At 37.4% G+C, this 27652-nt stretch overlaps 4 protein-coding genes across 7 annotated transcripts in view; 1 reads left to right on the top strand and 3 right to left on the bottom strand.

Moving 5' to 3' along the window:
* LOC127869521 (cytochrome P450 2C31-like) overlaps positions 1-17932 on the bottom strand; it is a 149296-nt gene extending 131364 nt beyond the window's left edge. The window contains exons 1-9 of one of the 3 annotated variants that reach the window (XM_052412154.1): positions 17678-17932; positions 16474-16725; positions 15279-15481; positions 14720-14966; positions 13856-14027; positions 11599-11751; positions 10730-10834; positions 8853-8951; positions 6560-8456 (exon numbers count right to left, since the gene is read on the bottom strand). In XM_052412154.1, the coding sequence (XP_052268114.1) occupies positions 8221-8456; positions 8853-8951; positions 10730-10834; positions 11599-11751; positions 13856-14027; positions 14720-14966; positions 15279-15481; positions 16474-16725; positions 17678-17689 (1479 nt within the window). In that variant the 5' untranslated portion in view covers positions 17690-17932 and the 3' untranslated portion in view covers positions 6560-8220. Of the gene's footprint in view, positions 1-6559; positions 8457-8852; positions 8952-10729; positions 10835-11598; positions 11752-13855; positions 14028-14719; positions 14967-15278; positions 15482-16473; positions 16726-16759; positions 16795-17677 lie in introns of those variants that run through there. The other 2 variants (XM_052412155.1, XM_052412153.1) reach the window with 2 other exon arrangements.
* The window catches only part of LOC127869527 (calcium-binding protein P-like), a 141693-nt gene that overhangs the window by 40568 nt on the left and 73473 nt on the right, over positions 1-27652 (bottom strand). The gene's annotated exons all lie outside the window — the stretch shown is intronic.
* The window catches only part of LOC127869526 (cyclin-dependent kinase 5-like), a 159672-nt gene that overhangs the window by 71489 nt on the left and 60531 nt on the right, over positions 1-27652 (bottom strand). The gene's annotated exons all lie outside the window — the stretch shown is intronic.
* The window catches only part of LOC127869524 (SWI/SNF-related matrix-associated actin-dependent regulator of chromatin subfamily D member 1-like), a 53219-nt gene continuing 26510 nt past the window's right edge, over positions 944-27652 (top strand). Inside the window, exons 1-2 of one of the 2 annotated variants that reach the window (XM_052412160.1) lie at positions 944-1092; positions 23471-23585. In XM_052412160.1, the coding sequence (XP_052268120.1) occupies positions 1021-1092; positions 23471-23585 (187 nt within the window). In that variant the 5' untranslated portion in view covers positions 944-1020. The remainder of the gene's footprint in view (positions 1093-23470; positions 23586-27652) is intronic. The other variant, XM_052412161.1, reaches the window with a different exon arrangement.

The following is a 27652-nucleotide window of genomic DNA, read 5'->3' as shown; positions in this document are numbered from 1 at the left end:
GACAGAACAGACAGACAGACAGACAGACAGACAGACAGACAGACAGACAGACAGACAGACAGACAGACAGACAGATAGAGAGACAGAGACAGAGAGAGAGACACAGAGAGAGAGAGAAGAGAGAGCGACAGAGACAGAGAGAGAGACAGAGAGAGAGAGAGACAGAGAGACAGACAGACAGTCAGAGTCTCCAATAAGATTGTATATCACATTCGTCGTCATTTAAATGTATGTAGATATAATGCGGGTCATACTTGGTCAGAAAATACACCCCGAGTCATAACTCTTATCTGATCTGATATTATTTTTTTTTAGTTACGATCGTTTTTAATCAACGATTACCAATAAACATCAACAACGTATATCATTCTTTAAAGGAGTCTTTTCACGTTTTGGTTAATGGACAAAATTAAGTAAAAAATGTTTCAGAATCGCAAATTTTTGTTGTAGGTATGATATTTGTAAGGAAACAGTAATACTGAACATTAATCATGCTCTAACATATCCATTATATGCATCTTTTGACGATTTAAAAACCTGAAAATTATATAGCGTTGCAACGCGAAACGATTGAATAATTCATCCACAAATGTACGGAAGCATACGATCACAACCAATTTGGAAAGGCGAGGACCATTATAAGTTGTGACATGATGGAGTTTGTAAAAGCAAATCGATCTAGTTTGCTCGTGTGACGAGCAAATATCCATCCAATTAGAAATATAATGTATATAATGACCATTTGTGTAGACAGTTACTCTGATTCTCATTTAATTAGAATAAATAAGATAAAACCCATTAATAAGCCCAGATCAGTATGATTAAACATTTGACAGAAGGGATTACCGCTGATAATATGGTTTGCTCTCCTACCTAACGATTTGTTTCTCAGTGTAATGTAACCCTTTCTTTCGGCCGGTTTCTGATCAAACGTCGAGATGATATAGATCGTGCGAGAAAACGCGATACAACAATAGCGTCAATTAAAAACAAAGCGAAAACTACTTTTCTTCACATAAAATGCAGCAGCCACAGAGATTTCCGACCCAGGGACAACCGATGAGACCCTACCCTCAGGCTGGATATTCTCCCGTAAGTTGCGTGTTGCTAAGTGTTTTCTTAGTAAAAATATAATGCCGTTTAGTTTTAATGGGTAGAATTTGTGTTCGTACACAATAGTGTTCGTACCTTCGTCGATAAATATATATTTCAATATCCTAGCCGAAGCGTTACCAGTTTCCGATAATTTAAAAATAAAACTCACCTTAAAAAGTTTTATGTGTTTATTGTCGTCTTTTCTGACACTGCATCATCAAGATGAATGTTCAAAGTGTAATTAACAGCGAAAATGGGGAACAAACGAGCCAAAATAATGGAAGTTAACAATAAAAACAAACGGACATCAAAAACTGTAAAACAGAATCGGTTTCCGATAGTTCCATGAATAGTCATATCGTGACATCATTTCAAGAACTGACTTACAAAACAGCGGTGCAAATGCACTATCATTATAGACAAATTCAATTAAGAAACAATATTCATTGAAATAGCAACTATAAAACAAACAAAAAAACTTAATTTAACAACATGGGCATTTTAAGTGTTTCTCTGGACTACTCTGACTGGTGTGCAGTATTTAAGGTGTCCAGTGTTGGCATACATCACATTGCGCCCATGTGTAAATTGCAAGAGACTGTCCATCTTTTGAAGTGCAGTAGTACTTCTTGCACACGCAACATTTCTCATTGTCCGTCACATCGTCATCTTCAGACATGGGAGTCATCATCACAGGTCAGTATTGCACATGATGGTCCTGCTACTGGACTGCCTGTAGTCGTTGCTTTGCCAGCGGTCGATGGGCGGGTGGCAGACTCGGCAATGTATTGAATATTTGTCTTCTGTTATAGCTTTGCCACCAACATTGTACCTTGTGGATATTTTGTCGTGGTTTTTACACTTTATTCGAAACTGCATTGGGGAAGTCACTGAAAAACTTTTCACCGTCGTTTATGTCAGATTCATGTTGGATAATGTTATCAGCATCAGAAGCCAGCTTTTCGCAGGTGGTTGCATACAGCTCTGAAGGTGCTATGGCATCGCCTTGTCTAGTCACCGCGTCAATGGCATTCTGCAACGGATAAATTTCTGTCTTCCTGAACGATGCTTGCAAGTTGACAGGCGACAGAGCTACAGTGTATGCTTTGCACGCCAATTTGCACACATCGTACTGGGTAACACATTGGTGGTGTAGTCTTGGAGTATGTTAAACATAACAGTGATAACTGGTTGTATTTCTTTTGGAATGGACCGAAACAACCGACATCCATGGGCTGTTAAATATGGGAACAGTGAGGTGGTAGAACGAATAGTACTACTCTGTTCTCTTTTGCCCATTCAATGAGTTTGATGGAGATTTGACTCTTGTGACCATCGTACAACACCAATGTGGTGTCTTCTTGGTTATCTCCCATGGCATATTTCAAGAAGTGGGTCTTCATATACATGTAGCAAAGAAACACTATGCTGTTTGACCAACCAGATTGCGTCATCATGCCTTCAGCCCCTTCACTTTTTCCGACCATAAGCTCCGTTAGCATCTGTCGACTGAAAAATACAAAGAATGGTGGTATCTAGGAACCAAGGGCATTTCCTCCGCCGATCACTGTCACTGTTTTTGATCGTTCAGCCATCACCACTTAAGGACGTGCGTCGAAGTTTACAATGTTTGGTGGTCTATATTCGGTATTGATGCTCTTTTCGTCGATGTTGTACACAAGGTGAGGTTTGTTGTGCAACTCGTACTTGTCGAGGATATTTTTCAGTTCTTCAAATTAGTTCAGGATCACCTCCTTAGAAGCACACCTCGCTCGTTGTTCAGAAAGTCCGGATGGCTTAACACTTGACTTTGAGTTCTGGCCACCTGCCCATGATGCCATAGAACCATTTGAGACTGAGGGGTTTCTCTTCTTTCCCCATTTTTCAAGGTAAACTGCGAAGTCGGACGCCTTGTTGCAGATTTCAGGGCGAGTGTATCCATAACGACACATGCTAGGCCTTTCACATGCTCGACCAGTAGCTGTTCCTCACTGAGACTGAGCACCGGCGGGGGTCCATTTTTCACGGTATCAACCCACACTCTGCTGTCTACGTGAACGTGCAACGTGGTAAGAGGCACTCCATACATCTTAGAAGCCCTATAGATGGGGATGTTATCCTGTTTAACGGCCATGTATGCCCTAGTTAGAGTTGTTGGTGAATACAAACGCCGTCTTGCATGCGTGGGTCCCCGGATAGTCGGAGGTTTAAGCTTTAAACAAAATGATCGTGCCCTCTGTTTTTGCCTTTGCTGTATACCCAGCAGAGTAGCAGTATGTGTTGTATGATTAATCAATGTATTGATGTCAATTTACATAACTAAAACCATATTATGAACAATTGAAATCCATTCAGATATAATAAGTCTAAGCAGAACATGTTAACTTATAACGTGTTTCCAGTAGGGTGTAGTATTTTCAATAATCATTGAGGAACTTTACCCGTAACGTTACAGTGGGCGGAGTTTACGGAACAAAACGTGGCTGTCGTATTGAGCGTTCATAGGTAATTGATGTGTTGAGACCTTGTTTACTATGTTTCAAAAAATGTATGTAGCAGAGACCAGTTAAAAACTTATACACTTGTAATAAGTAACTTTTTCACGAAAAAATTGTTGAGATACAAAAAATCGCCAATGTTGAACGCAATTGCTTGCAAGTTGTTTACCTGTGACGTCATGTAGTAAACAAAAACACGCGTAATATCGGAACCTATCGGAAATAGGTGTCTATCGGAAACAGGTAACGGCACGATACTCATGTATCAGACAAAATTAGAAGCATGATAATAGGTGCTACCTAATTTACGGGCAAAAGCTTATTTGATAACCATGTTATGTAATAAAAGTTTGGACATTATTGTGTACAAAACATAATAATTGTTTCAATTTAAAAATAATGCATCCAAACATTCAAATCTTATTTTTTTGTTGGATGAAGCATTTTACATCTTCCAAGCTTTTAGATCAAATATTTTATAAGTGTGTGCTAATTAAGCGAAGCTTAATAACTGTTTAAGTTTATAGAAAAATATGTTTAGACAGTGCATCAAACTTTGAAATTGATTTTGGTTTAATGTCTATTGCAAACCAGACAGTTCTCTCCTTTTTCGGTGTGACATCACGATAACTAGGTCACTCACGCGAGTAATTAATGCTATTGCAGCGGTATGAAGCTATAGGCTTTGGGCGGTTAAACATGATGTAAATAAACAAATTCGACATGGATTTCACTGGAATTATATTTATCTATGAAGGTAAATTGTTTGTTGTTGCATTGTTTGAATTATTTAAGAAATTCTTTTAAAGGTTTTCTAACATACAAATAATTGGTCTCTGAAGGATATTAATTGTTGGAAAAGTGTTTCAACTTTTCTTAAAAGCTAGTTGCCCAATCAGACCACCAGCTGTTGAAATTGACTTGCCAGGGCCTAATTCTACTTGTTATCACCTGGGGCGAACAGGCAACCTATATAATTTTTATCCCTGTTTAAATTGATCTGAGTAGTTGTCTCTTACCTCTGATTTAGGGCCCATGCTGTCATTCAGCATCAGGTATGTATGCAAATATTGAAAATTTGGTTTAACAAAATTAATTATCTTGTTAAGCATAGAAATGGCAGCTATCCACTCCCGTTTCTTTAAGCTTAAAGAGTCCCCTGAGTCCGTCCAAACAGACACAAAACTTAATTCACAAAACACTGGAGCATTTTAAGACATGGAAACTGAATAACTATTGGCTCCTCTATGACAATTTAACAACATTAATGTTGGCTATGCATTGAGGTGCAGAATGAAAACACATTTACATGCACTGTTGTCTGCAATAAAAAAGATCTGTTGACAAAAAATGTCTTAATGTAAGAGTTTTGAAGTAAAGATAAGTCATATTTGTGATGTAGTTCTGCATACATGTAGATATGGGGAATTTGTTTGCAATGTATGCGGTAAATGAAATGTGCTCATATTCAACATGCCATTGATATACATGTATAGTGTTTAAAATGTGCTCCTGATGATGTGATTGCCTTTTGTGATTTGTTATTCATGAAATGTGGTGAGAACATTAAATTTTGTTTTTATAATATTTCAGCTAGGTATGAAAATGGTTCCAGTGCTTGGCTAGGACATTTTGTTCCAATTATATCTCAGCAGAGTTTGAAAATGGTTCCAGTTTCTTGAAAATATTGCCGCCAGGTGGTGGGGCAGTTTGATTATATGGCTTTGAGAAAGCCTTGTTTACACTCTAGAAATCACTTTTATAGTCATAAAACTTGGTCAGGGGTCGTATTCCAGAAGCATCTTAAGTTAAATTTTATTCTTATCCTTAAATTGGGAAATTTTCTTAAGTGTTTCATTTCATATTGCAATAGATTGGCATCAATACAGGGGACAAAAATTCCACTCGTCCACTCGTATTGACGAGTGAAATCTTGAAAGGACGAGTGAATTTCCCTAAAGCTCTCGTCCTACAGGACGAGTGAAAAAAAGCTGATGTTAAAAATGAATTTTCTGACCAGTAAGACTATTTTTCATTTAATAAAATCATTTTCTAAAAGCATATCTATTCCGAAAGTAGAATGCAAATGAACCGGAAATTGTAATTGTAAATTTTATACAGCAGGTGCGTGTTGTTATGCGAGACTTGTGTCCCGAGTAAATATTGGCTTTTTGGTGTAAGCTTTGCGCGTACATGTTGACAGGGAACCATGCGACTGCAGTCACTGTTAGTATTGACTTTTAAAGAATTATTTAAGCGCGAAGTACGGTTTTAAACCAGATTTAAACCAGTCTGAATTTCGTTTGAAAAATGTCTGCCATACGAGCGTTCTTAAAAGGGGGCGGGGGCGATGTTCAAACGTCCGAAATGGAAAGCACGCGAGCATTAGAAAAAAATATTTATTTTGTGTTCCTCATAAATAAAGTAACTTATTTCACTGCTTAGCAGTGATATACTTTAGGAAATTTTATAAGTCATATCAGCCCTTTGCAATCTTTATTTCACACATATTTGAAGGACGAGTGCGTGTGTTTGCAGGACGAGTGAAAATTTTAATGCACTCGTCCTGCAGGACGAGTGCAGTTTATGAATATTTTTGTCCCCTGCAATATATACATTTAAATAACATCATCATGCCAATGTTATTTCAGGAATACCAAAAAACATGTGTTTCCTTATTTAGTAAAGGAATAAAAAACATTGTAATTTTTAACTTAAGTGAAAATATTTTAGAAATGACTTAAGATGTGCCTGGAATACGACCCCAGAACATTGTTAGCTCACCTGAGAATAATGTGCTCACAGTGAGCTTTTGTGATCGCCTTTTGTCTGCCGTGCGTTGTGGGGTGTCAACATTTGCCTTCATGAAACTTAGTCAGAATATTTGTTGTAATGATCTCTTGGATGAGATCACAAATGGTTCTAGATGGTTGAAAAACATGGCTGCTAACACTCTAAAAGTCACATTTATAGTCCTGTCTTTATTGAACTTGGTCAATTATATTAACAATATATAATAATAACAATTATAGTAACATAATAAACATCAACAACAAAGTGTTTAAGCTCGCACCTATATGATAGCTTAAAATTGAGTCAAGTTATTATTATGGCACTTCAGTGTTGTTTCTTTCTTTCAAATTTGGGTCCGCTAGGGGGACCCATTCTCTATAGGAAAAAGACATGTTTTGCCCGAATGGGACCTTAAAATTTCCAATAAAAGGTTTCCAAATTTTTTTATTTTTTTTTAAATATGTCTAAACATGTTATTCATCCCCAAATCCAGCTCTATAAGTTGAACCTTAGAAAATATAATATTGAAATCACTTTTATTATTAATTTAAAAGTATTTGTAACCATAAAATCAACATTAATTACTCAATTATAGTCAAATGACGCAATATTACCCAATCCAAAAGAACCCGGTCCCATTCCCAAAATGGTGAAAAAACCCACTGCATTTACAAAGTCTTATATACAAGTCTCATATCTACAGTTATATAATTATACAAGTTTCATTTGTCACTGTGAGAATTATCCAACTTATCCATTTCTTTAACACCCAACAGTATGTGAAAATGTGATGAACGGTAGTGAAACATGTGACAAACAGTATGTGAAAATATTATTAATGATATGTGAAAAAATATGATGAATGGTATGTGAAAAATGTGATGAACAGTATGTGAACAATTTGATACATGGTATGTGCAAAATATTATAATGATGATGGTGATGATGATGATGATAACTGCACCACTAGGAACCAGCCCAGTGCTCAGTGGATGACAGAGTACAAGATGACATCACCCTGTGCCAACTGTGTTTTAATGACATGTTGCAGCTCAGTCAATATTTGTTCAGGTTTGAAGGGTTTTTTACTGCTCTGAGTGCTCTCCCTTGCTCAGAAATTGACTTAATTATAAGTATCAGGTGTATGAAATTTCTCCATTTGTCTGGTAATTTTTTTTTTCGTCAAGCCTAATTTGGCAAACAATGTACATGCATGTGAGGTTGCTGGAATTGAACTTTGTGGGAGTCTAAAGGTCAGCGTCGCATCATCTTGTTCTAGTATAAGCTTTAATGCATGTGCAAAACGAATTGTTCCAGATTAGATAGTGCGGCCTGCTCATCTGGGGCGTTAACCCTTTGAGTCTTGTTCTGAGAAAACTGGGCATAATGCATGTGTGTAAAGTGTTGTCCCAGATTAGCCTGTGCAATCTGCACAGGCTAATCAGGGACTACACTTTCCGCTTTTATGACATTTTCAGTTTAAATAAAGTCTCTTCTTAGCAAAAATCCAATTTAGGCGGAAAAACACTTTATGCACATGCACTGAGCCCATTTTTCCCAGAGCACGGTCTCCTTGTATTGTTACTACATGTACAATGTCATTCAATAACAGAGTCTTTGAGTCTAATTTGATGGGTATTTGCGGTAGTGAGGTGCCATGGGACCCCATGGTTCATCATGGAATCACCTCAAATGGAAAATAGTTGGGACGCAGGTTAAATTTCACTTTTCCGTTGAAATCCGGCTGAACTTTGGTGAAAGTTGCAGCTAATACATGTGCACCTCTTCAATAAATAGGCCTAACAAATGAATAGAAAGTATGGGAAACAAAAGTTCATCGTGGGATCACCTCCAATGGAAAATAGTTGGGACACAAGTTTAACTTCACATGTCCGTTCAAATCTGGTGTAAACATTGGTGGAAGTCGCAGGGTGTACCTCTTCAGTAAAGAGGCAAAGCAGATTAGCAGAATGTCTTGAGCCATGTGCTGACCGAGGCATGGTCGCTTCCCGCGGGCGAATGGAATAAATGGCATCTTGTTGAATATATGTTGTGTGGGAAGTAAATGACCTTTAATGAAGAAACAAACAACCGAATTGGCACTGTTTGAATCAAAATAAGTGGACGATATTGATTTCTGATCAACAACAAAAAAATCAATGCTTATATTATAGTCAACAGAACAATTAAACGCTAGGTGGAATTTGATAACATACTGGAAATAATTATCCAGAAAAGCAACCAATTATTATAAAATGCTGGTCCTCAAATAAACACACAACTTGAAGCAAAATATTCACAGAAAGAGCAATTTTTTAGAATTTTCTAATTACCATTTCTTTGGACGTAGTTTAGATAAATTAATTATTCAAACTGATCTGAGCAGGGTGTAATGAGATCGTTGAGATATTATCAAAACATTTAAAACTTCTTTTAGTTGAAATGTTTGTTGAGGTTAATTGCTACCTTTATGGTCCAGGAAACGCTCCGGCTTGAACTGGAAAGGCTCAGGCCAATGGGTCGCATCATGATGAACATTCCACTGGTTGGGCATGATGACTGTTCCTGTGAACACAAAGTGTTTATGTGAACTGTATTAGCTTATATTCACAAATACTAGAGTGCCTGACATTTTGAAAGAGATGGCTTTAACAAATTGGGCCGTGCTCTGGGAAAGGGGGCTTAACACATGTGTGTGTTAAGTGTCATCTAAGGTTAGCCCGTGCAGTCCGCACAGGCTAATCAGGGACAACAAGGACAACAATTTTCACCTTAACAGGATTTTGGCTAAGAACAGACCTCCTTCAAAAAAAGATACCATTCAAGCGGAATGTGTTGTCCCTGATTAGCATGTGCGGACTGCACAGGTTGATCTGGAACAACACTTTATTCATAGGCATTTAGCCAAGTGTGCGGACTGCACAGGTTGATCTGGGACGACACTTTATTCATAGGCATTTAGCCAAGTGTACGGACTTCACAGGTTGATCTGGGACGACACTTTATTCATAGGCATTTAGCCAAGTGTGCGGACTGCACAGGTTGATCTGGAACGACACTTTATTCATAGGCATTTAGCCAAGTGTGTGGACTGCACAGGTTGATCTGGGGTGACACTTTATTCATAGGCATTAAGCCAAGTTTTCACAGAACGAGGCTCATCTGAATTCAAATTGGTTTTGTCCATGCTGCTGTTTGGGCTGGATTGCTGTTCTTCCCAAGTATAAGGTGTTTGATTATGATGCGGAAAAATCAAATGATAAAATTCTACATTGACAGGAAAGAAATTCTATTCAATTTCCTGTACAATACCTTTAACACTAAACATTACTATAAAGCTGGGATGACACATTGATATAGACAATGGAAAATATTGAGGGGTCATCAATTTTCAAAGTATGCTACAAGTACATGTTTTTGAAAAAAAAAATGTCAATATGGTCTCATCTCTTTTATTATACTTTCATAGAACGTTTAATAACGCATTGTGTGATTACTGATATGATAAATAACCAGTCCATTTAATTCTTTATTTATGAATCTTTACTCAAAAATGAAATATACCACAGTAACCACTATAGCTGTGTTATAATACATTTTTAATGTTGTTTGCCAGAGTTTGTTCCCTTTGATTGAATTTGATAAAGTGCTTGCATTGAAATAAATTATCAGACTAGGAAATCTTTGTTTATTCATTGCTATTTATTGCTTAGCTTATTATTGTTTCTCTTAGATTGTTTGGCTTAATATTCTTTTTTGTTCTTAAAAGACTTCTTGCCCTTTGATTCATTTGCATATGAATTCTATTGCAGTGGTATTTGAAAAGTTTCACTGTGCTTTACAGCAAGAAGGGTTTATCATGACAAGGCTATGGTTTTTTTCAACATTTTTCTTTTAATATTTTTTGTAGTGGGTCTTTTTGGTCTTATTTGTTGCTAAAATGTGGCCCCATTTCCAATGTCAAAGAGTATTTATTTTGAACAAATGGCTGCCTAAAATGCCCAATTGAAGATTTAAAAAAAAAATCAAGCTGTACAAGTTAAACCTTAGTTACTTATAAGTAAGTAGAATAGTTAAAACACATATATTTTCACTTTAAAAGTATTTGTAAGCCAAAATACAACAACACCAATTTCCACATTTTTGTGAAAAAAACTCTTATTTTTCCTTTTCCAAAGTGTTCAGGCCTCGTTAACAGTTGGTGGAAAAAAGGCTGATAAGCTTCCATAGAAAATCACGATTGTTTGCACTGATTGGCTAGTGAGGCTCTGCTTATTTCCTTTCCTTTGTATAACAGTGGTTTCTACCTTTCAATGGCCATCATTCAATATATATGTGCATACCTCTGGGAATCCTGTACCCGCCTATCTCTATGTCTCTGGTGGCCTGGCGGGGGAGTCCCACAGCGATTGGAGTGACGAGACGCAGGCATTCCAGGATTGTGGCCCCTGAAGAGACGTAAAATGACATGAAGTGAGCCGCGTTCTGGGAAAACTGGTCTTAATGCATGTGCATAAAGTGTCGTCCTAGATATGCCTATGCACAGGTTAATCATGGACGACACTTTCTGTTTTGAAGGTGTTTTTCGTTTAAGGGTAGACACTTCCTCGCGAAAAACATGTCTAGGCGGAAATTGTCGTCCCTGATTAGCCTGCACAGACTGCTCAGGCTAATCTGGAACTAAGCTTAATGCACATGCGTTAAGCCCGGTTTTCCAAGAACAAGGCAAAAGTGATAAAAAATAGCAAAGTCTCCAAGCCTGTATCTGAACATTTTGAGCCAGGCTATGCTTGGTTATGTTCACACCGCTTTATATAAGGTGGTTTACTATATATTGCTTAGTGTGATGTATTGATGTAAAAATTCCGGCTTGTTTGATCGAACTGTATCCAGACATCAGCTGGGTTTATTCAATCTTCTCAAGATATTCATTTTTTATGTGGCCATACTTTGGTTGAATCATGGTTTTCATCGCTATCAGAGTTATGGGCCTTGGTCAGTGACTTTTACAGTGAGTGCGGTAATTTGTTACATGGGGATTACTTGTATAGTGAAGGTCCTACAGAGTTATTGGTTTGGTCGGTGATTGTTCTATGGTAGGTGTGGTTAATTGCTACATGGAGCTTACTTGTGTAGTTAAGGTCCTATGGAGTTATTGGTTTTGTAGGTTACTGTTTTAAAGTGGGTGCGGTTAATTGCTACATGGACTTACTTGTGTAGTGAAGGGCCTGTTTCGACTGCAGGATGTCGGCGTCTGGGTCAGTGATGACGGTGTCAACCTCTTCCTGTATCCGACACTGAACATCAGGGTTGAGGGAGAGGTGCAGCATCATCCACAGTGTCATATCCACGGTTGTGTCACAGCCTGACACATAAACACTGGTTTTGTATTTGCGCCAAGAGTTGTCCTATATTAGCCTGTGCAGTACAACACTCTCTGGCTAAACTGGATTTTATATTAAAAATACTTTCTATAAACTAAAAATACCATAAAGCAGAAAGTGTTGTCCCTGATAAGTCTGTGTGAATGGCACAGGCAGAAAAAGTTGTCCCTGATAAGTCTGTGTTGTCCCTGATACATGTAAGTCTGTGTTGTCCCTGATAAGTGTGTGTTGTCCCTGGTAAGTCTGTGCGTTGTCCCTGATAAGTGTGTGTGAATGGCACAGCAGAAAGTGTTGTCCCTGATAAGTCTGTGTTGTCCCTGATAAGTCTGTGTGAATGGCACAGCAGAAAGTGTTGTCCCTGATAAGTGTGTGTGAATGGCACAGCAGAAAGTGTTGTCCCTGGTAAGTCTGTGTTGTCCCTGATAAGTGTGTGTGAATGGCACAGCAGAAAGTGTTGTCCCTGATAAGTCTGTGTTGTCCCTGATAAGTCTGTGTGAATGGTTGTCCCTGATAAGTCTGTGTGAATGGTTGTCCCTGATAAGTCTGTGTGAATGGTTGTCCCTGATAAGTCTGTGTGAATGGTTGTCCCTGATAAGTCTGTGTGAATGGTTGTCCCTGATACGTCTGTGTGAATGATTGTCCCTGATAAGTCTGTGTGAATGGTTGTCCCTGATAAGTCTGTGGGAATGGCACAGGCTAATGATAAGTCTGTGTGACTGGCACAGGCTAATCTGGGGCAAAACTTTATGCACATTCATTAAGCTCAGTTTTCTCAGGAATGCAGTGTCATTCTCAATATTAAAGTCTTTTTTGCAAAAAAATAACCACACTTATTTTCTTATTTAGTCATAACAAAGTGAATTTTCCCAATCCAAAGTGACTCGGCCCCCTTCCCAAAATGGTGAACAAAAAACACAGGGTAGGCATACATTCTAAATTAAATTCACACAACAAGATTACATCTCTCTCTTTCACATTTTTGTGAACGTCTTATACATAATAGCATACAATTGTTAACTTACAATTTACATTTAAGCCACTACTTTGAGAAAAAATCTTTTGTGGATGTGATTTTTTGGTTACTTTTTTTTGTTGTGTGTGTGGGGAGTGAATACACACGTTTTTCTATTTGGAATGGGGCAGTATAAGGGCCCAAAATTTTAAGAAAAAAACTGTTGCCTATAGACTAAACTAGCTGTATTACTGGAGTGTATACTGATTGACGTATCACAGATATTCCAAAGTGTGTATGTACTTAAAAAATAGAATTTGGTCAATGTTTTTTTTGCTGGGTATGAAATAAGAACAGCTCTTCAATCTTGTGCTGATTAACGTAACTGTTTGTGATAAAATATAAATGACAAAGCAGAGAAGAACATCCATGTCATGGTAACACAGTTTGTGGGTTATCTTTAACAGGATGTCAACATGCGCTAGTACAGTGCACACTGATATAGTGGAGTGTGACCTACTGACGATGATAACATAGTGGAATGTGACCTATTACAGTGTTTTTAAGGTCAGCCAAGCTTAAAAGTATTTATTTTTCCCAAATGACTTTTTAAAATTCCCAATTGATCATTTCATGCACAAAAAATATTTTTTAATTGAAGAATTCAATATCAATGCTCTACGAGTGGAACCTTACCAAATATAATGAAGCAAACTCTTATTGTTGAAATTTTAAAGCCAATACATCACAAAATGTCCCAATTTTAGAGAAAAAACGTGTTTTTCCTATTTGTAATGGCCCTGACCTCTTTCTCAAAATGTCAATAAAAAAGACTGATATAAACAGTTAAGATTGTCAAATGTGACCTATTGGCAAGATATAACATAAACAGCCAACGGAACCATTTTGCGAAACCGAAATTTTGCAAACTCAAGTACCCTTTTTTTTGATGATTTGCTTGTTTGAGATAAAGTATGCCATGAAAGTCTTATTTTTTATTAATAATTGGTTATTTTCGCTTAAAAAGTGTGTTTTCTTAAGTATGAAATTTATAAGCGAAGTTGTTGGTCCTCCCATGGGATTTTTTATTTTCCCATGGGATTTTTTATTGAAGATAGTGGAATGTGACCTACTGGCAAGATAGACGGCCCACGCTGACATGAACATGTTGTGCCTGGTGACGCTGTCATCTGAAGGCTGATGCTCCATCTCAAACGCTGCGATGGCCTCCATCAGGTTGGATATGCCTCCAGAGAAACTCTCGCAGTGCTTGTTGTATTGGTTTTCCAGCAGGTCATTTCTCTCCTGCAATAGAAAATGCAGAAGTGAAGGAGTTCCTTGAATAACACATTATGGTTCGTGATTGGTCCTTTATCTAGGAAAACAGGACTAAATTCATGTGCTTAAAGTGTCTGCACAAGTTAATCTTGAACGACTTTTCACCAAAACTTGATTATTGCTTTTAAGAGGCTTCCTTTAAGAAAAAGTGCCATAAAAGCAGAAAGTAGACTGCACAGGCTTATCTTGAATGATGCTTTAGTCACATAAAATAAACGCTGTTTTACCAGAGACAAAATCAATTTGTTCTAGCAAGGCCCCACCCAACACATGCATCATTTTGACAAAAATTAGGAAATTTAAACGTAAAGAACTGAAATCAAGTTAATATTGCATTTTATTCTGTATTTCTTGTAAACATTGTATGTGGAACTTACAATGTCAGGTGGGAAAAATGAGTTCTTCTTGAGATTTTGAATGCCGCCAAATTTGACAAGAAGAAACCACTATAGCGCATAAGAAAATGGACATGATTTTAATGCGCACATACCTTCAAACATGCCTCAAATCTTGCCTTCATAGGCATATACCTTCAAACATTCTTCAAATCTTGCCTTCTTACGCACATTATTATGTAACCTTCAAACAAGCCTCTTATCTCGCTTTCATTCGCACATACCTTCAAACACGCCTCAAATCTGGCCTTCATACGCACATACCTTCAAACACGCCTCAAATCTCGCCTTCATGGGTAGAGGCAGGTTCCAAAGTGCAGGGACCAGGTTGTACACGTTGGTTGGACTCAGCAGCTCCAGTATCATGTTGTGGTACCTGATCCGAGTCTGTAGCTCTGGGGAGTCTAGTGGCTCCAGGCCGATCCCGTACACGATGGAGCTGAACATGGCCGTGCAGCAGGCCACTACGTCACTCCGAGGGTCGTAATTGGGCCTGGAGTTCTGCTCCAGTCTGTAGATAGTTTCACAAGGTGAAAAACCGTGGGAGCCAAGATTTGTAGGAATATTTTAATACGTGAATGTAGGGCAACAGCTCACCAATTGAATATTATAGGGAGAATCAAAAGTTATGATTTTACTACCTATGATAAAAGCTCACATGTATATTTTGAGCCATTCGCAATAACTCACCTGTCTATTTTAATCCCCAAACAATGTGAATTTTGCGTCCGTAATTTTTTTATGAGTTTATGTGAAATTAGTTGATCTGTCAACCTACTAAATCAACAAAAATCTCCTACAAGTAATAATGGTTTTACAGTACCTTGCAAAAAGCTGGTTGTATGCATGCATGCAGATTTCATAGAGTTTGTCCTGGGAGATCTTGGCTAGACCACTGTGCAATGCTTTTGTCATCTGGGACCATCGCTTGTCGTACGGACATGATCCTATACCTTCAATCCCCTGGTTGACCTTCTTGAAGATCGGAATGTCTGGCCGGTCGCACGTGAACTTGCACTCATATAGCTGATGAAAAAGAATATGACATGCTTAGAATAGCATTTTAACAAAATATATGAATGCCATATTTGCTTATTAGAGCCAATATTGTGAAAAAAACTCAAGTGTTTGGGTCCAGATAAAACAAATAGAGTCTTACTTTGGGAAAACTGGGCGATAAGTGTCGTCCAACATTAGCCTGTGCAGGCCGCACATGCTATTTAGTGACAAAACTCTCCGCTTATATGGAATTTTTCTTTTAAATGACATCTCTTCTTAGCAATATTCAAGTTGAGAGGGAAAGAGTTGTCCCAGATAAGTCTGTGCTTACTGCACAGGCTAATCTGGAACAACAATTCACACTCATGCATTAAGCCCAGTTTTCCCTGGACGAGGTTAAAATTTGTAAAGACATTGTTGATATGGTTGATATGACCTTCTGCAAAATCCTGTGATTGGTTCAGGCAACAATTTGATTGCATCAGTGTTAAAGTGATATTTTGGGCATGTTTCTATTGATCTATGGGTATTTTGTTCAAGCATTGTTTTGGATGTCATATTGCTTTTGTTATTGAGATGAATTAGTGTTAGTTTTACATTGACAGATAACATGAGTGCAATAAGGTAATCTCACACAGTCATTGTGATTTTTGTTTTGCCTGGTTTTTTTAAAGTGATATTGAGCATTTGGTTATCACATGATTGCTGTGATTCATTTTAAATGCACTTACATAGTCTTAAATGGTCAATATGATATATGATGTGATCTCCAGATTGCTGTGATTGAGAGTGATTGATTGGTTCTTCTACATGGTTGATTTAATTGATTGGTTCTCCTACCTTGTTGATGTGATTGATTGGTTCTCCTACCTTGTTGATGTGGTTGATTGGTTCTTCTTCCTAGTTTATATAATTGATTGGTTCTCCTACCTTGTTGATGTGATTGATTGTTCTCCTACATAGTTGATGTGATTGATTGGTTCTCCTATTTGGTTGATGTGATTGATTGTTTTTCTTACCTGGTTGATGTGATCGATGTCCTGAACGAACACCACGCGACCCATATGCCCCATTCGCAGGCTGAAGATCTTTCCGTACTTGGTGCCCAGCCTCTGCAGTGAGAGATGAGGCAGCCTGGGGCTGATCAGGTGCAGGTTGCCTATGAGGGGTAGGGAGAGGGGACCAGGGGGGAAGTGCCGCTGGTACATCAGGTACATGTCATGTAGGAGGTGGTAGAGCAGCAGCAGGAGGGTGCAACACACCAACAGCACCTGTGGGGAGGCAATCACAGTGCAGTTTTGAAACCTTGAGTCAAACGGCCACATTTGGGTTTGTGGAAATTCATGGATAGATCGCAAAGACTTATCTGGGCAACAATAACGCTTTTGCATTGCGTTCTGTTTTCCCTCCCTTGTATTATGTTTTGTCATTTTCTTAAAAAGTTAAAAAGAATTAAAAAAAACACTCCAAAAAGTTTATTCATAAATCAGTGAATTTAAAGCTCTGACTCTTTAATGACAAATCTTAGTCAAGCTTACTTGTGTAAATCCTGAACTTTTGTTTGAAGTAAACCGATGAATGTCTTTACACGTTATTACAGCAATATCTGGTGTGTGTTTTTTTGCATTATAAATTTTTTAAATAAAAAAATGGATTCCTACATCCATACTCAACATAACATTAAATGTACATGTTTCAATAAAAAAATCACTATGAATCTTAATTAAGAGACGATGATATTAATAAATATAAACAATGATAGATTATTTCACACAAACATGTAAGCTTCAAGCATTGGAAGAGAATTCTAACAAAGTTAATAATAAAATAACTTGTCATGCTTATAAATGAATATAAATATCATCTATTAAACTGATCAAAAGAAAAGCAATACTCATCAGTATTATCAGCATATTTAAAAAAAATGTTTTTATTGAAAAATAAACATAGTTAAATATTTTTCTGTTTGCAAAATGAATACAAATCAACTGTTTGCTATCACAAGCTTATCAAGGGCTTCACTGGCAAGACTGTATTTTTCGTTTGAAGGGATTTCCTTTAAACCAAAAATTCCTGACAAGTGGAAAGTGTACATGTAGCACCTGCTTAGCCTGTGTTGACTGCACATGCTAATCTGGGATGACACTTTACACACATGCATTAAGCCCCATTTTCCCAGCGTGCAGCTCTTTCATTATAATAGATAAAATATTGTTAACTTACCGTTGGAACCATAGTTCGGAAATTTGGAAATGTTGTTTAAACCTCTATAATTCTTAAGTACCTTAAGAACCAAGTATGCAGCCTCACTTAAAATTGTCGGAGGCAGAAAAATTAGAAAAAGTAAAATTCTTCAACTCTTACAACTGTTGCACACATTTGACTAACTAAAACTATTCCGTTTCAAAATGAGTGTGAGTTTATGTATGTCTATAACCCTCTTTAATTCTGTTTCAGTATTATTTTAAGTTTATATACAAATATTGTCCTCTGTTTGCTGACCAATCACAGCAAGTTATTTACCCTCTTTCAACCAATCACACCACTTGGTCACCCTGTCACTCAGGTGTATAAAGGTAACCCCGCCTCTTTCACAGTTCACAGACAAGTAGGTATATTGTAAGTTATGAAATTTGAACCACCTTAATATTGTGTCAAAAATCTAGACTAATTTTCTGCCTTTAACAATGTCTTGATATGTCCTGCAATGAGTGCAGTACTGATTGTTGAGAACTTGACAAACCAGCTGCGCTCCATGAAAAGTGGGTTTAATGCAATTGGGTAAAGTGTCGTCCCAGATTAGCCTGTGCACTCAGCACAGGCTAATCATAGATGAGACTTTCCGTGTCTATTGCATTTTTAGCTTGACTATTACATGTATATATGAAATATATATAGTGGATCTATCCTACTCACCCAGGCGTCGGCGTTTCTGTTCCGTTAGCGTGCAAATGTTAAAGTTTTCGTACTACCCCAATTATTTTCATTTTCCCTTTACATATTGCTTTCATATTTTGCATACTTGTTGACCAACATGACCCCAACCTATAAACAAGAGCAGACAACTCTATCAAGCATTTTGTCATAATTATGGCCCCTTTTCCACTTAGAATATGCAGCAAATGTTAAAGTTTTCGTACTACCCCATTTATTTTCATTGTCCCTTGACATATTGCTTTCATATTTTGCATACTTGTTTACCAACATCACCCCAACCTATAAACAAGAGCATACAACTCTATCAAGCATTTTGTCATAATTATTGCCCCTTTTATACTTAGAATATGCATATTATTGATAAATCTATATTATTATGTTAAAGTTTGCATACTACCCCAAATATTTCCTATATCCTTTGACATAAATTGCTTTTATATGTTACATACTTGTTTACCAACATGACCTCAACCTATAAACCAGAGCAGACCACTGTATCAAGCATTTTGACATAATTATGACCCCTTTTACACTTAGATAATTGAACATTTTGCTTAAATTGCCATAACTTCTTTATTTATGATCACATTCTATTATAACTTTGACAAAACAACACTTACCTGAATACCACAATGGATTGCACTCAAACAATACCCCACACCCCTACCCAGAATCCCTCCCCCCCAACCCCCCCCCCCCATTTTTTTTAAACATCATCTAATAAATTAACACACCCCACATTATACCCCCCTCTCACCCCCCCAATTTTGTTTCCCTTTTTTATTTTTTGAAAGATAATCTAATAAATTACCACACCCACATTATACCCCCTCTCAACCCCCCTCCCCCCAATTTTTATTTATTTTTTTATTTTTTCATTTTTGAAAGATCGTCTAATAAATTATTTAATATGAACAATTTCTCCATGATGGCTTACGTTATACTGTCAAGCACTCGAATAGTCGAGCATGCTGTCCTCTGACAGCTCTTGTTCATTTTATGGATCGAAGACTCTTAGTTTACAAAAATTAGTTTATACGCAAAGTGTCGCCCCTGATTATAAGTGTGTGTGGACTGCACAGGCTAATCTGGGAGGACACTTTACGCACATGCATTTAATGCTCTTATCACTGAGCATTGCCTAAATGATTTTAAGAACACATTGTTTACACACAGCATGCTCTTATCACTGAGCATTGCCTAAATGATTTTAAGAACACATTGTTTACACACAGCAACCCTCTATGTGTCCTGTAACCAGTACTGAGAAAAGTTTGCAATAGTGATAAAAATCAAAACTTGTAATAATATCAACCAATCAGAATGAGTGCTTCATTTTACACTTCAGTTTTTTCATTTGCTATTATATTAAAAGGCTAAACTCAAGCTCACTTAACCCTTTACCACTTAGAGATGTATTTTCACGCATTTGTACTTCCTTAGAAAGTTAAATTTAATTAAACCCCTTTTTTACTAGATTCAAGTTTTAAAGGCTTCAATTCAAAACCTTAGAAACTGATGAGCAGCAAACAGCATAAAACCTGAACAGACTGCGAGTTACTCACAGGCTGTTCTGGTTTTTATGCTGTTTGTTCAAAGCCATTTTCACTTTGCTTCTGAGACGGAAAGGGTTAAGTTATGTACGAAGAAATGCATCCTGGTCCAGGAGAAAAGTGCTTATTCTCGAAATGATAGTCCCGAACTTAGAACATTAGAATGCTTGCTTCATATAATAAGGCATATGAGAATTGGCTAAATGTTAAAGATTGATATTAAAATTGAGGTCATGAATATCTTTACTCCTGGAGGATAGAGGTCATATTCACCGACGCATTCTTATAAATATAAAGAATATACTTCGAACCAAGAAAAATACGTCTAGCCTTATAATATACATGTATATGGCAGTGATTTTTTCACTTTGTATTTTACAGCCTGGGCTTTTTTGATTGGGAGAAAAAGTGTGATAGACCATGAAATTGGGAAAAAAGTGTGATAGACCATGAAATGTTAAAAAGTGTGATAGACCATGAAATTGAGAAAAATTAAAAATTATTAATATTATTATAAATAACTGTATAACAATTGTTTATAAGTGAATGTTGGCTGCTTTCTACAATTTGTATAATAAAGTGCTAGAGAATTAAATTACTGTATAGTATACTCCATAAACCAGTTATTCTGTGATCGCATTTGAGGACGTTCTTTTTAGTACAAACACATAAATCCGCACATGTGGCCCACCTGGCATGTGAACCATGTCTTTGATCCCATTTCATTACATTCTTTTAAATACAAACACAGTACAAAGCGGACACAAGCCCAGCTTATATCATCGAAATGTTTATGTTGTATAACTTACAGTTTGAATGCTTTTTGCTCCTCTACTGTTAACCAGTTTATAATACAGTTAATGACCTTAACGTGACACTGGGATCACATGTTGGGATTTGTACAACACACTGATATGTGAAGTTTAAATAAGAGTAAAGAATAATAGTGGAAGGAAATGGGTTTTTGACAATGAAAATCATCGAGTTTTACGTGTTGTTTTTATTAAGGTTTTGCAACTTATAAGTAAAAAAGATACCTGCATGTTAGTTAAAAATTGATTTTCATCATTATTGTACCAGATATTTTAACATATAATTATATACTTTTTATTATAAATGTGTTTTTTACCATTATTGAACCAGATATTATAATATATGAATACATTTATTGTCAATTCACTTTCTTGTGTGCTCTTCTTATTACTTTTTTTAATGCACCTTGCGTAGAGACCTAATATGGATTGAATAATTGTTTTAACATTCATGAGTGCACATGTACACTAATCTTGTAAGGTCTCTAATGGGCTACAGTTTTTGCCCCTGTGTATGTGATCCCATTTCAGGACATTATTTTCAGTACAAAACCGTGAATTCGCACTAAGAGGACACAAACCCTGCTTTAATCATTCTGACATGATTTACAGATAGATGGTTTTTGCCCTTCTTTGGGTCTAGACAGTTGACCAAAACAATGTGTTTACATAACCCTAACCCCAATAAACGGAAGATAAGTTACTGGACTTTTAATTCACCAGGACTTTTAGTACAGATCCAAAAGATTAAAACATTCCTACAGGCTTGTTTTATAAACGTAGCTACCTAATTGTTTTTGCTACCAGTCAGTGTCTATGCTTACTGTTTGTTTAATTGTTTGTGGTACATGCAGGTTTGAAAATGTAGTCTGAAAATTGGTACTTAGGTTGATATCTTACATTTGTGGTTTTATAATTTATCTTCAAACTTGAAAATAAACATTTTTATCTATCTTAATGGGCTGAAATCACTTCATGAAATAAGTTTACTTAAAGGTTAACAAATTGTTGATTGTATTCTTAATGTGCAATAGTAACTTCATAATCTGGGAGTAAGGATTTTAAAAAATATCACCAAGTACGAGTGTACTTAAGTTTTAATTTCACATCCTGATTCACTTTCTGTTTTGTCTCATGCAGGGCCCATTGCACCCATGTCAAAGAACATTTTCGTTTCACCAGAGGGCCCTTTGCACCCATGTCACAGAATGTTTTGTTTCAACGCAGGGCCCTTAAGTGCACCCATGTCACAGAATGTTTTGTCTTGTGCAGGGCTCTTTGCACCCATGTCACAGAATGTTTTGTCTTGTGCAGGGCTCTTTGCACCCATGTCACAAAATGTTGTTGTCTCACTGCATGGCACTTAGCATCCATGTCACATAATGTTTTTGTTTCACCGCAGGGCCCTTTGCACACATGTCACAGAATGTTTTTGTCTTACTGCATGGCACTTTGCACCCATGTCACAGAATGTTTTGTCTCACTGCAGGGCCCTTTGCACCCATGTCAAAGAATGTTTTGTCTCATGCAGGGCCCTTTGCATCCATGTCACATAATGTTTTTGTCTCACTGCATGACACTTTGCACCCATGTCACGGAAAGTTTTTGTTTCACCGCCGGGCCCTTTGCACCCTTGTCACAGAATGTTTTTGTCTCACTGCATGGCCCTTATCATCCATGTCATAGAATGTTTTTGTCTCACCGCAGGGCCCTTTGCATCCAGGTCATAGAATGTTTTTGTCTCACAGCAGGGCCCTTTGCACCCATGTCACAGAATGTTTTGTCTAACCACAGGGCCCTTTGCACCCATGTCACAGAATGTTAATGTTTCACCGCAGGGCCGGCCCTTTGCATCCAAGTCATAGAATGTTTTTGTCTCACCGCAGCGCCCTTTGCATCCATGTCATAGAATGTTTTTGTCTCACCGCAGGGCCCTTTGCATCCATGTCATAGAATGTTTTTGTCTCACGGCAGGGCCCTCTGCACCCATGTCATAGAATGTGTCACCGCAGGGCCCTTTGCACCCATGTCACAGAATGTTTTGTCTCACCGCAGGGCCCTTTGCATCCATGTCATAGAATGTTTTTGTCTCACCGCAGGGCCCTTTGCATCCATGTCATAGAATGTTTTTGTCTCACCGCATGGCCCTTTGCATCCATGTCACAGAATGTTTTTGTCTCACCGCAGGGCCCTTTGCATCCAAGTCATAGAATGTTTTTGTCTCACCGCAGGGCTCTTTGTACCCATGTCACAGAATGTTTTGTCTCACCGCAGGACTCTTTGCACCCATGTCACAGAATGTTTTTGTCTAACTGCATGGCACTTTGCACCCATGTCACAGAATGTTTTTGTCTCACTGCATGGCACTTTGCACCCATGTCACAGAATGTTTTTGTCTCACTGCATGGCACTTTGCACCCATGTCACAGAATGTTTTTGTCTCACTGCATGGCACTTTGCACCCATGTCACAGAATGTTTTTGTCTCACTGCATGGCACTTTGCACCCATGTCATAGAATGTTTTTGTCTCACTGCATGGCACTTTGCACCCATGTCACAGAATGTTTTTGTCTGACTGCATGGCACGTTGCACCCATGTCACAGAATGTTTTTGTCTCACTGCATGGCACTTTGCACCCATGTCACAGAATGTTTTTGTCTGACGGCAGAGCCCTTTGTACTCATGTCACAGAATGTTTTTGTCTCACTGCAGGGCCCCCCCCGCCCCGGCTTCTCCCCAGGCCCGGGACATCCAGCCATGGGACCTCGGATGGGAATGTCGGGCACCCCCCACCCACCCCCACCAGGCATGGCACCCATGTATGCAGGTCAGTAAACCACTCTAATGAGTAGCGCTCTGGAAAAACTGGGCTTAACCTTTGACCTCTTAGATACGTATTTTATCGCATGTGTAGTTCCTAAGAAAGTTAAATTTGATTAAAGACTTTTCTTACTAGATTCAAGTTTTAAAAGCGTCATTTCGAACCCTGATACTGATGAGCAGCAAACAGCATAAAACCTGAACAGACTGCGAGTTACATGAAGGCTGTTCTGGTTTTATGCTGTTTGCACATAGCCATTTTTAATTTGCTTCTGAGATGGAAAGTGTTAATGCATGTACATAAAGTGTTGTACAAGCTAATCTGGGACAATGCTTTTCGCACATATGTTTAGCCTAGTTTCCACAGAACTGAGCTCATTAAATAAAATCCAGTTGCTCAAAAAAACAGAAATTAACCGTTTCCCACTCAGAAACAAAGTGAAAATGGCTATGTTCAAACATCATAAAACCAGAACAGCTGACGAGTAACTCTTAGTGTGTACAAGTAACTTTGTGTGTTTAGGTTTTATGCTGTTTGCTGCGCATCAGTTTTTAAGGGTTGGAAATGAAATCTATAAAACTTGATTCTAGTCAGAAAGGTCTAATTAAATTTAACTTTCTAAGGGACTACAAATGCGTAAAAATACGTATCTAAAAGGTCAAGGGTTAAACAATGTAGCAATTGACATATCTGGAAGTTACACATAATTATGTTATGCTATAATTTATAGTTGTGAAATGAAACACTTAACTATGAATCCTCCAAAACATCTTAGCAGTATATTCAGTTTAGCATTTGAGCTTTGCTCCAGGAAAATTGGGTTCAATGCATTTGCACTAATCAGGGATAAAACTTACTGCCAAAACTGGATTTTACAAGAGACTTCCTTAAAATAAAATAAAAAAGTCATGTTTTGAGAAAACTGAGCATAATGTATGAGGTTAAAGTGTCGTCCCAGATTAACCTGTGCAGTCCGCAAAGGCTAATCAGGGACAACACTTTCCGCTTGTATGACATTTTTTGTTTAAATGAAGTCTCTTCTTAGCAAAAATCCAATTAAGACGCTGGGACCACACTATACGGACATGCATTATGCCCAGTTTTCCCAGATCGAGGCCACATTTATTGACATCTGTTTTCTGCTATAACCTTCATTGTAATGACAGTTGAACAGTATATTATTGGTGAACAATTGTGGTAAACAACACTTAAATGACTACACTTGTTTACAAATAATGGACTGGATTTAGGGATGAATGATGACATTATTTTCACTTGACAAGACCTTAGGATTTCATGGTCTATTTTAAAATGATAGTATAGAGGGCATGTTCTTATTTTTATGGGTGTTAAAAATATGTTTCCAATGATATAAAAATAATTGCTAACATTTGGTTGTATATGTCTGTGTTGTGTGTCCCTTTTGAACCATATATATTCATAATATACTAATATAGATCTGCAACCTTTAGAATAACTATCAATCTGACTTTCTGAACTCACTCTTTATGGAAACATTTCAGTCAAAGATTTGCATTGCATTTTTAATTGAATTTGAATTGAGTATTTAAGAAAACTATTTCATATACAGTCAAACCCCTACTTCCGGTCACCCCTCATCGCCGGTCATGCCGTGTAGGCGGCCGGTCTGTGCCGCGACCGTCGATAAACACTATATAATGCACCCCTCTTAAGCGGTAACCCCGTTTCTCCGGCCAGGGGCCAGCAATTTTGCATCCCAAATGTTAAATTCCCCCCATATGAGTGGTCACGCGCAAGTAAGTCAGTCATGTACATTGGCAAAATTACACAGACGCAACGGCAAAAAAATCAATACGTACTTCCAGTCTGCGGTTTAGGCTCTGTAGTACAGAAGCCTGATGTGTGATAAACATTTTGACAGCCAGTTTGCAAATTGCAATTAATTAGCGGCGGATTATCGGGTTATCGGGTTAAAAGCAATATGCGACCGTTTGATCTTTTTGTTTCTGCACGTGCGAATATCACCTATTATTACTTGAAAGGAGATTCTTAATTTATAATTTATTATTTGTAGCTCATTCTATTTCAAGCACACATTTATGACAATTATCGGCTTATTAAAAGTTAAAAAGAACAACAAAACTTTTCACTGAAATCAACTGATCTACATGTTATCTGTGCTACAATGTTTTTATCAAAAAATCAATACACACATGCTTTCGAACCATGGGTATGGCGTGACATTGTACATTGGTGCATACTTTTCGCGCGCTTTTGTCGGGACAAAGGAAATACACGATGCTAGAATTTGTAAACGTCTCGTTAACATTAAACAATCGGGAGTGTGTTTCGGATTACAAATTATTATTCTCATTTGGAAATAAAACAAAACATTTATATTTGTTTTATATAATGATTTCAATATTAATTTTGATAAAACTCTTTACGCGGCGAAAAAAAGTTTTTATAATATTATGCATGAAAGCACGATTACCAGGAGGATTACACCCGGTTGCTATTATCAGTATCTTAAGTAACTGGCCACGATTTTTATCATGAAGGAGATCACTGTTGGGACCAATTCGTGCGGTAGGTATTCAAAGCCATAAAAATGCAATAAACCGATTAAATTATCGATATATAGTGACACGGGAGTTATTCACGCATAACTGATTCACAACTGTTCCCATCTTAAGTGCATTGGGGCCATACAACGCGCATTGTGTAAACAATGAATCATGAGAATGATTCTTTTTCATTGACTTGATTCTGATGATGATGATATTGATGATGATTAGAAAGATAAATAGAATATTTTTTTGAATGACAATGTTGTCTTATAGCTGATTTTAGAAAGGAAGAAATAAAATTATTTTAAGTCTTTACATTGTTTAGTACATGTACACATATTTACCATTTTGTTTATACAAAAATTGAACAGTTGGCCATGCACTCATCAACTCCAGACTCCCTATGACCCAACCCCCTCTTAAGAGGCCACCCCGCTTAAGCAGCCAATTTGGCTGTTTCCCTTGACTGGCTGCTTAAGAGAGGTTGGACTGTATTTGAGCCTCACACTTTGAAATGGGGTTTAATGAATGTGCGTTTAGTGTCATCCCAGATTAGCCTGTGCAGTCTGCACAGGCTAATCAGGGACAACACTTTCCGCCTCAACTAGTTTTGAGCTCAGATGAGACTTTCGTGAAACGAAAAATATCATAAAAGCGGAAAAAAAGTGTCGCCCTGATTAGCCTGTGCGGAAAGCACAGGCTAATCTGGGACAATGCTTTACGCTCATGCATTAAACCCCTTATTCACAGAACACCGCTCATTAAGTCTGGTTCTGGATTTTTATGGCCCCTGTAGGGTGGCATATAGCAGTTGAACTGTTGTCTGTCCGTCCGTCTGTCCGTCCGTCCGAAAACTTTAACATTGGCCATAACATTTGCAATATTGAAAATAGTAACTTGATATTTTGCATGCATGTGTATCTGATGAAGCTGCACATTTTGAGTGGTGAGAGGTCATGGTCATCCTTCAAGGTCAAAATTAAAAAAAAAACAATCCAAGGGAAGTAATAAGCTTTCAAAGGGAGATAATTTTTAAACCTGCCAAATGATATATTGAAATTTTATTTCAAAGCGGCACAGAAGGGGGAATTGTGTTTCTGACAAACACATCTCTTTTTGTATAGAAAAAAACAATTATTTGTGCTTCAAACGCAAAATTCCATACAGTGTCGTGTTGTCCCTGATTATCTTGTGCAGAATGCATACGATAATCTGGGATTACACTTTATGCACATGCAATAAGCCCAGTTCTTTGCTTTGTGTGTTTAGGTTTTATGAATGTCCAATGAAACTTAATAAGGTTTATGTATTACTTAAAGGGATCTTTTCACGCTTTGGTAAATTGACAAAAATGAAAAAAGTTGTTTCAGATTCGCAAATTTTCGTTTTAGTTATGATATTTGTGAGGAAACAGTAATACTGAACATTTACCATGGTCTAATATAGCCATTATATGCATCTTTTGACGATTTTAAAACCTAAAAATTATAAAGCGTTGCAACGCGAAACGATTGAATAATT

This window comes from Dreissena polymorpha, chromosome 2, assembly GCF_020536995.1.
Source record: "Dreissena polymorpha isolate Duluth1 chromosome 2, UMN_Dpol_1.0, whole genome shotgun sequence".
Taxonomy (NCBI): Eukaryota; Metazoa; Mollusca; class Bivalvia; order Myida; family Dreissenidae; genus Dreissena; species Dreissena polymorpha.
This window is presented reverse-complemented; position numbering and strand designations above follow the sequence as displayed.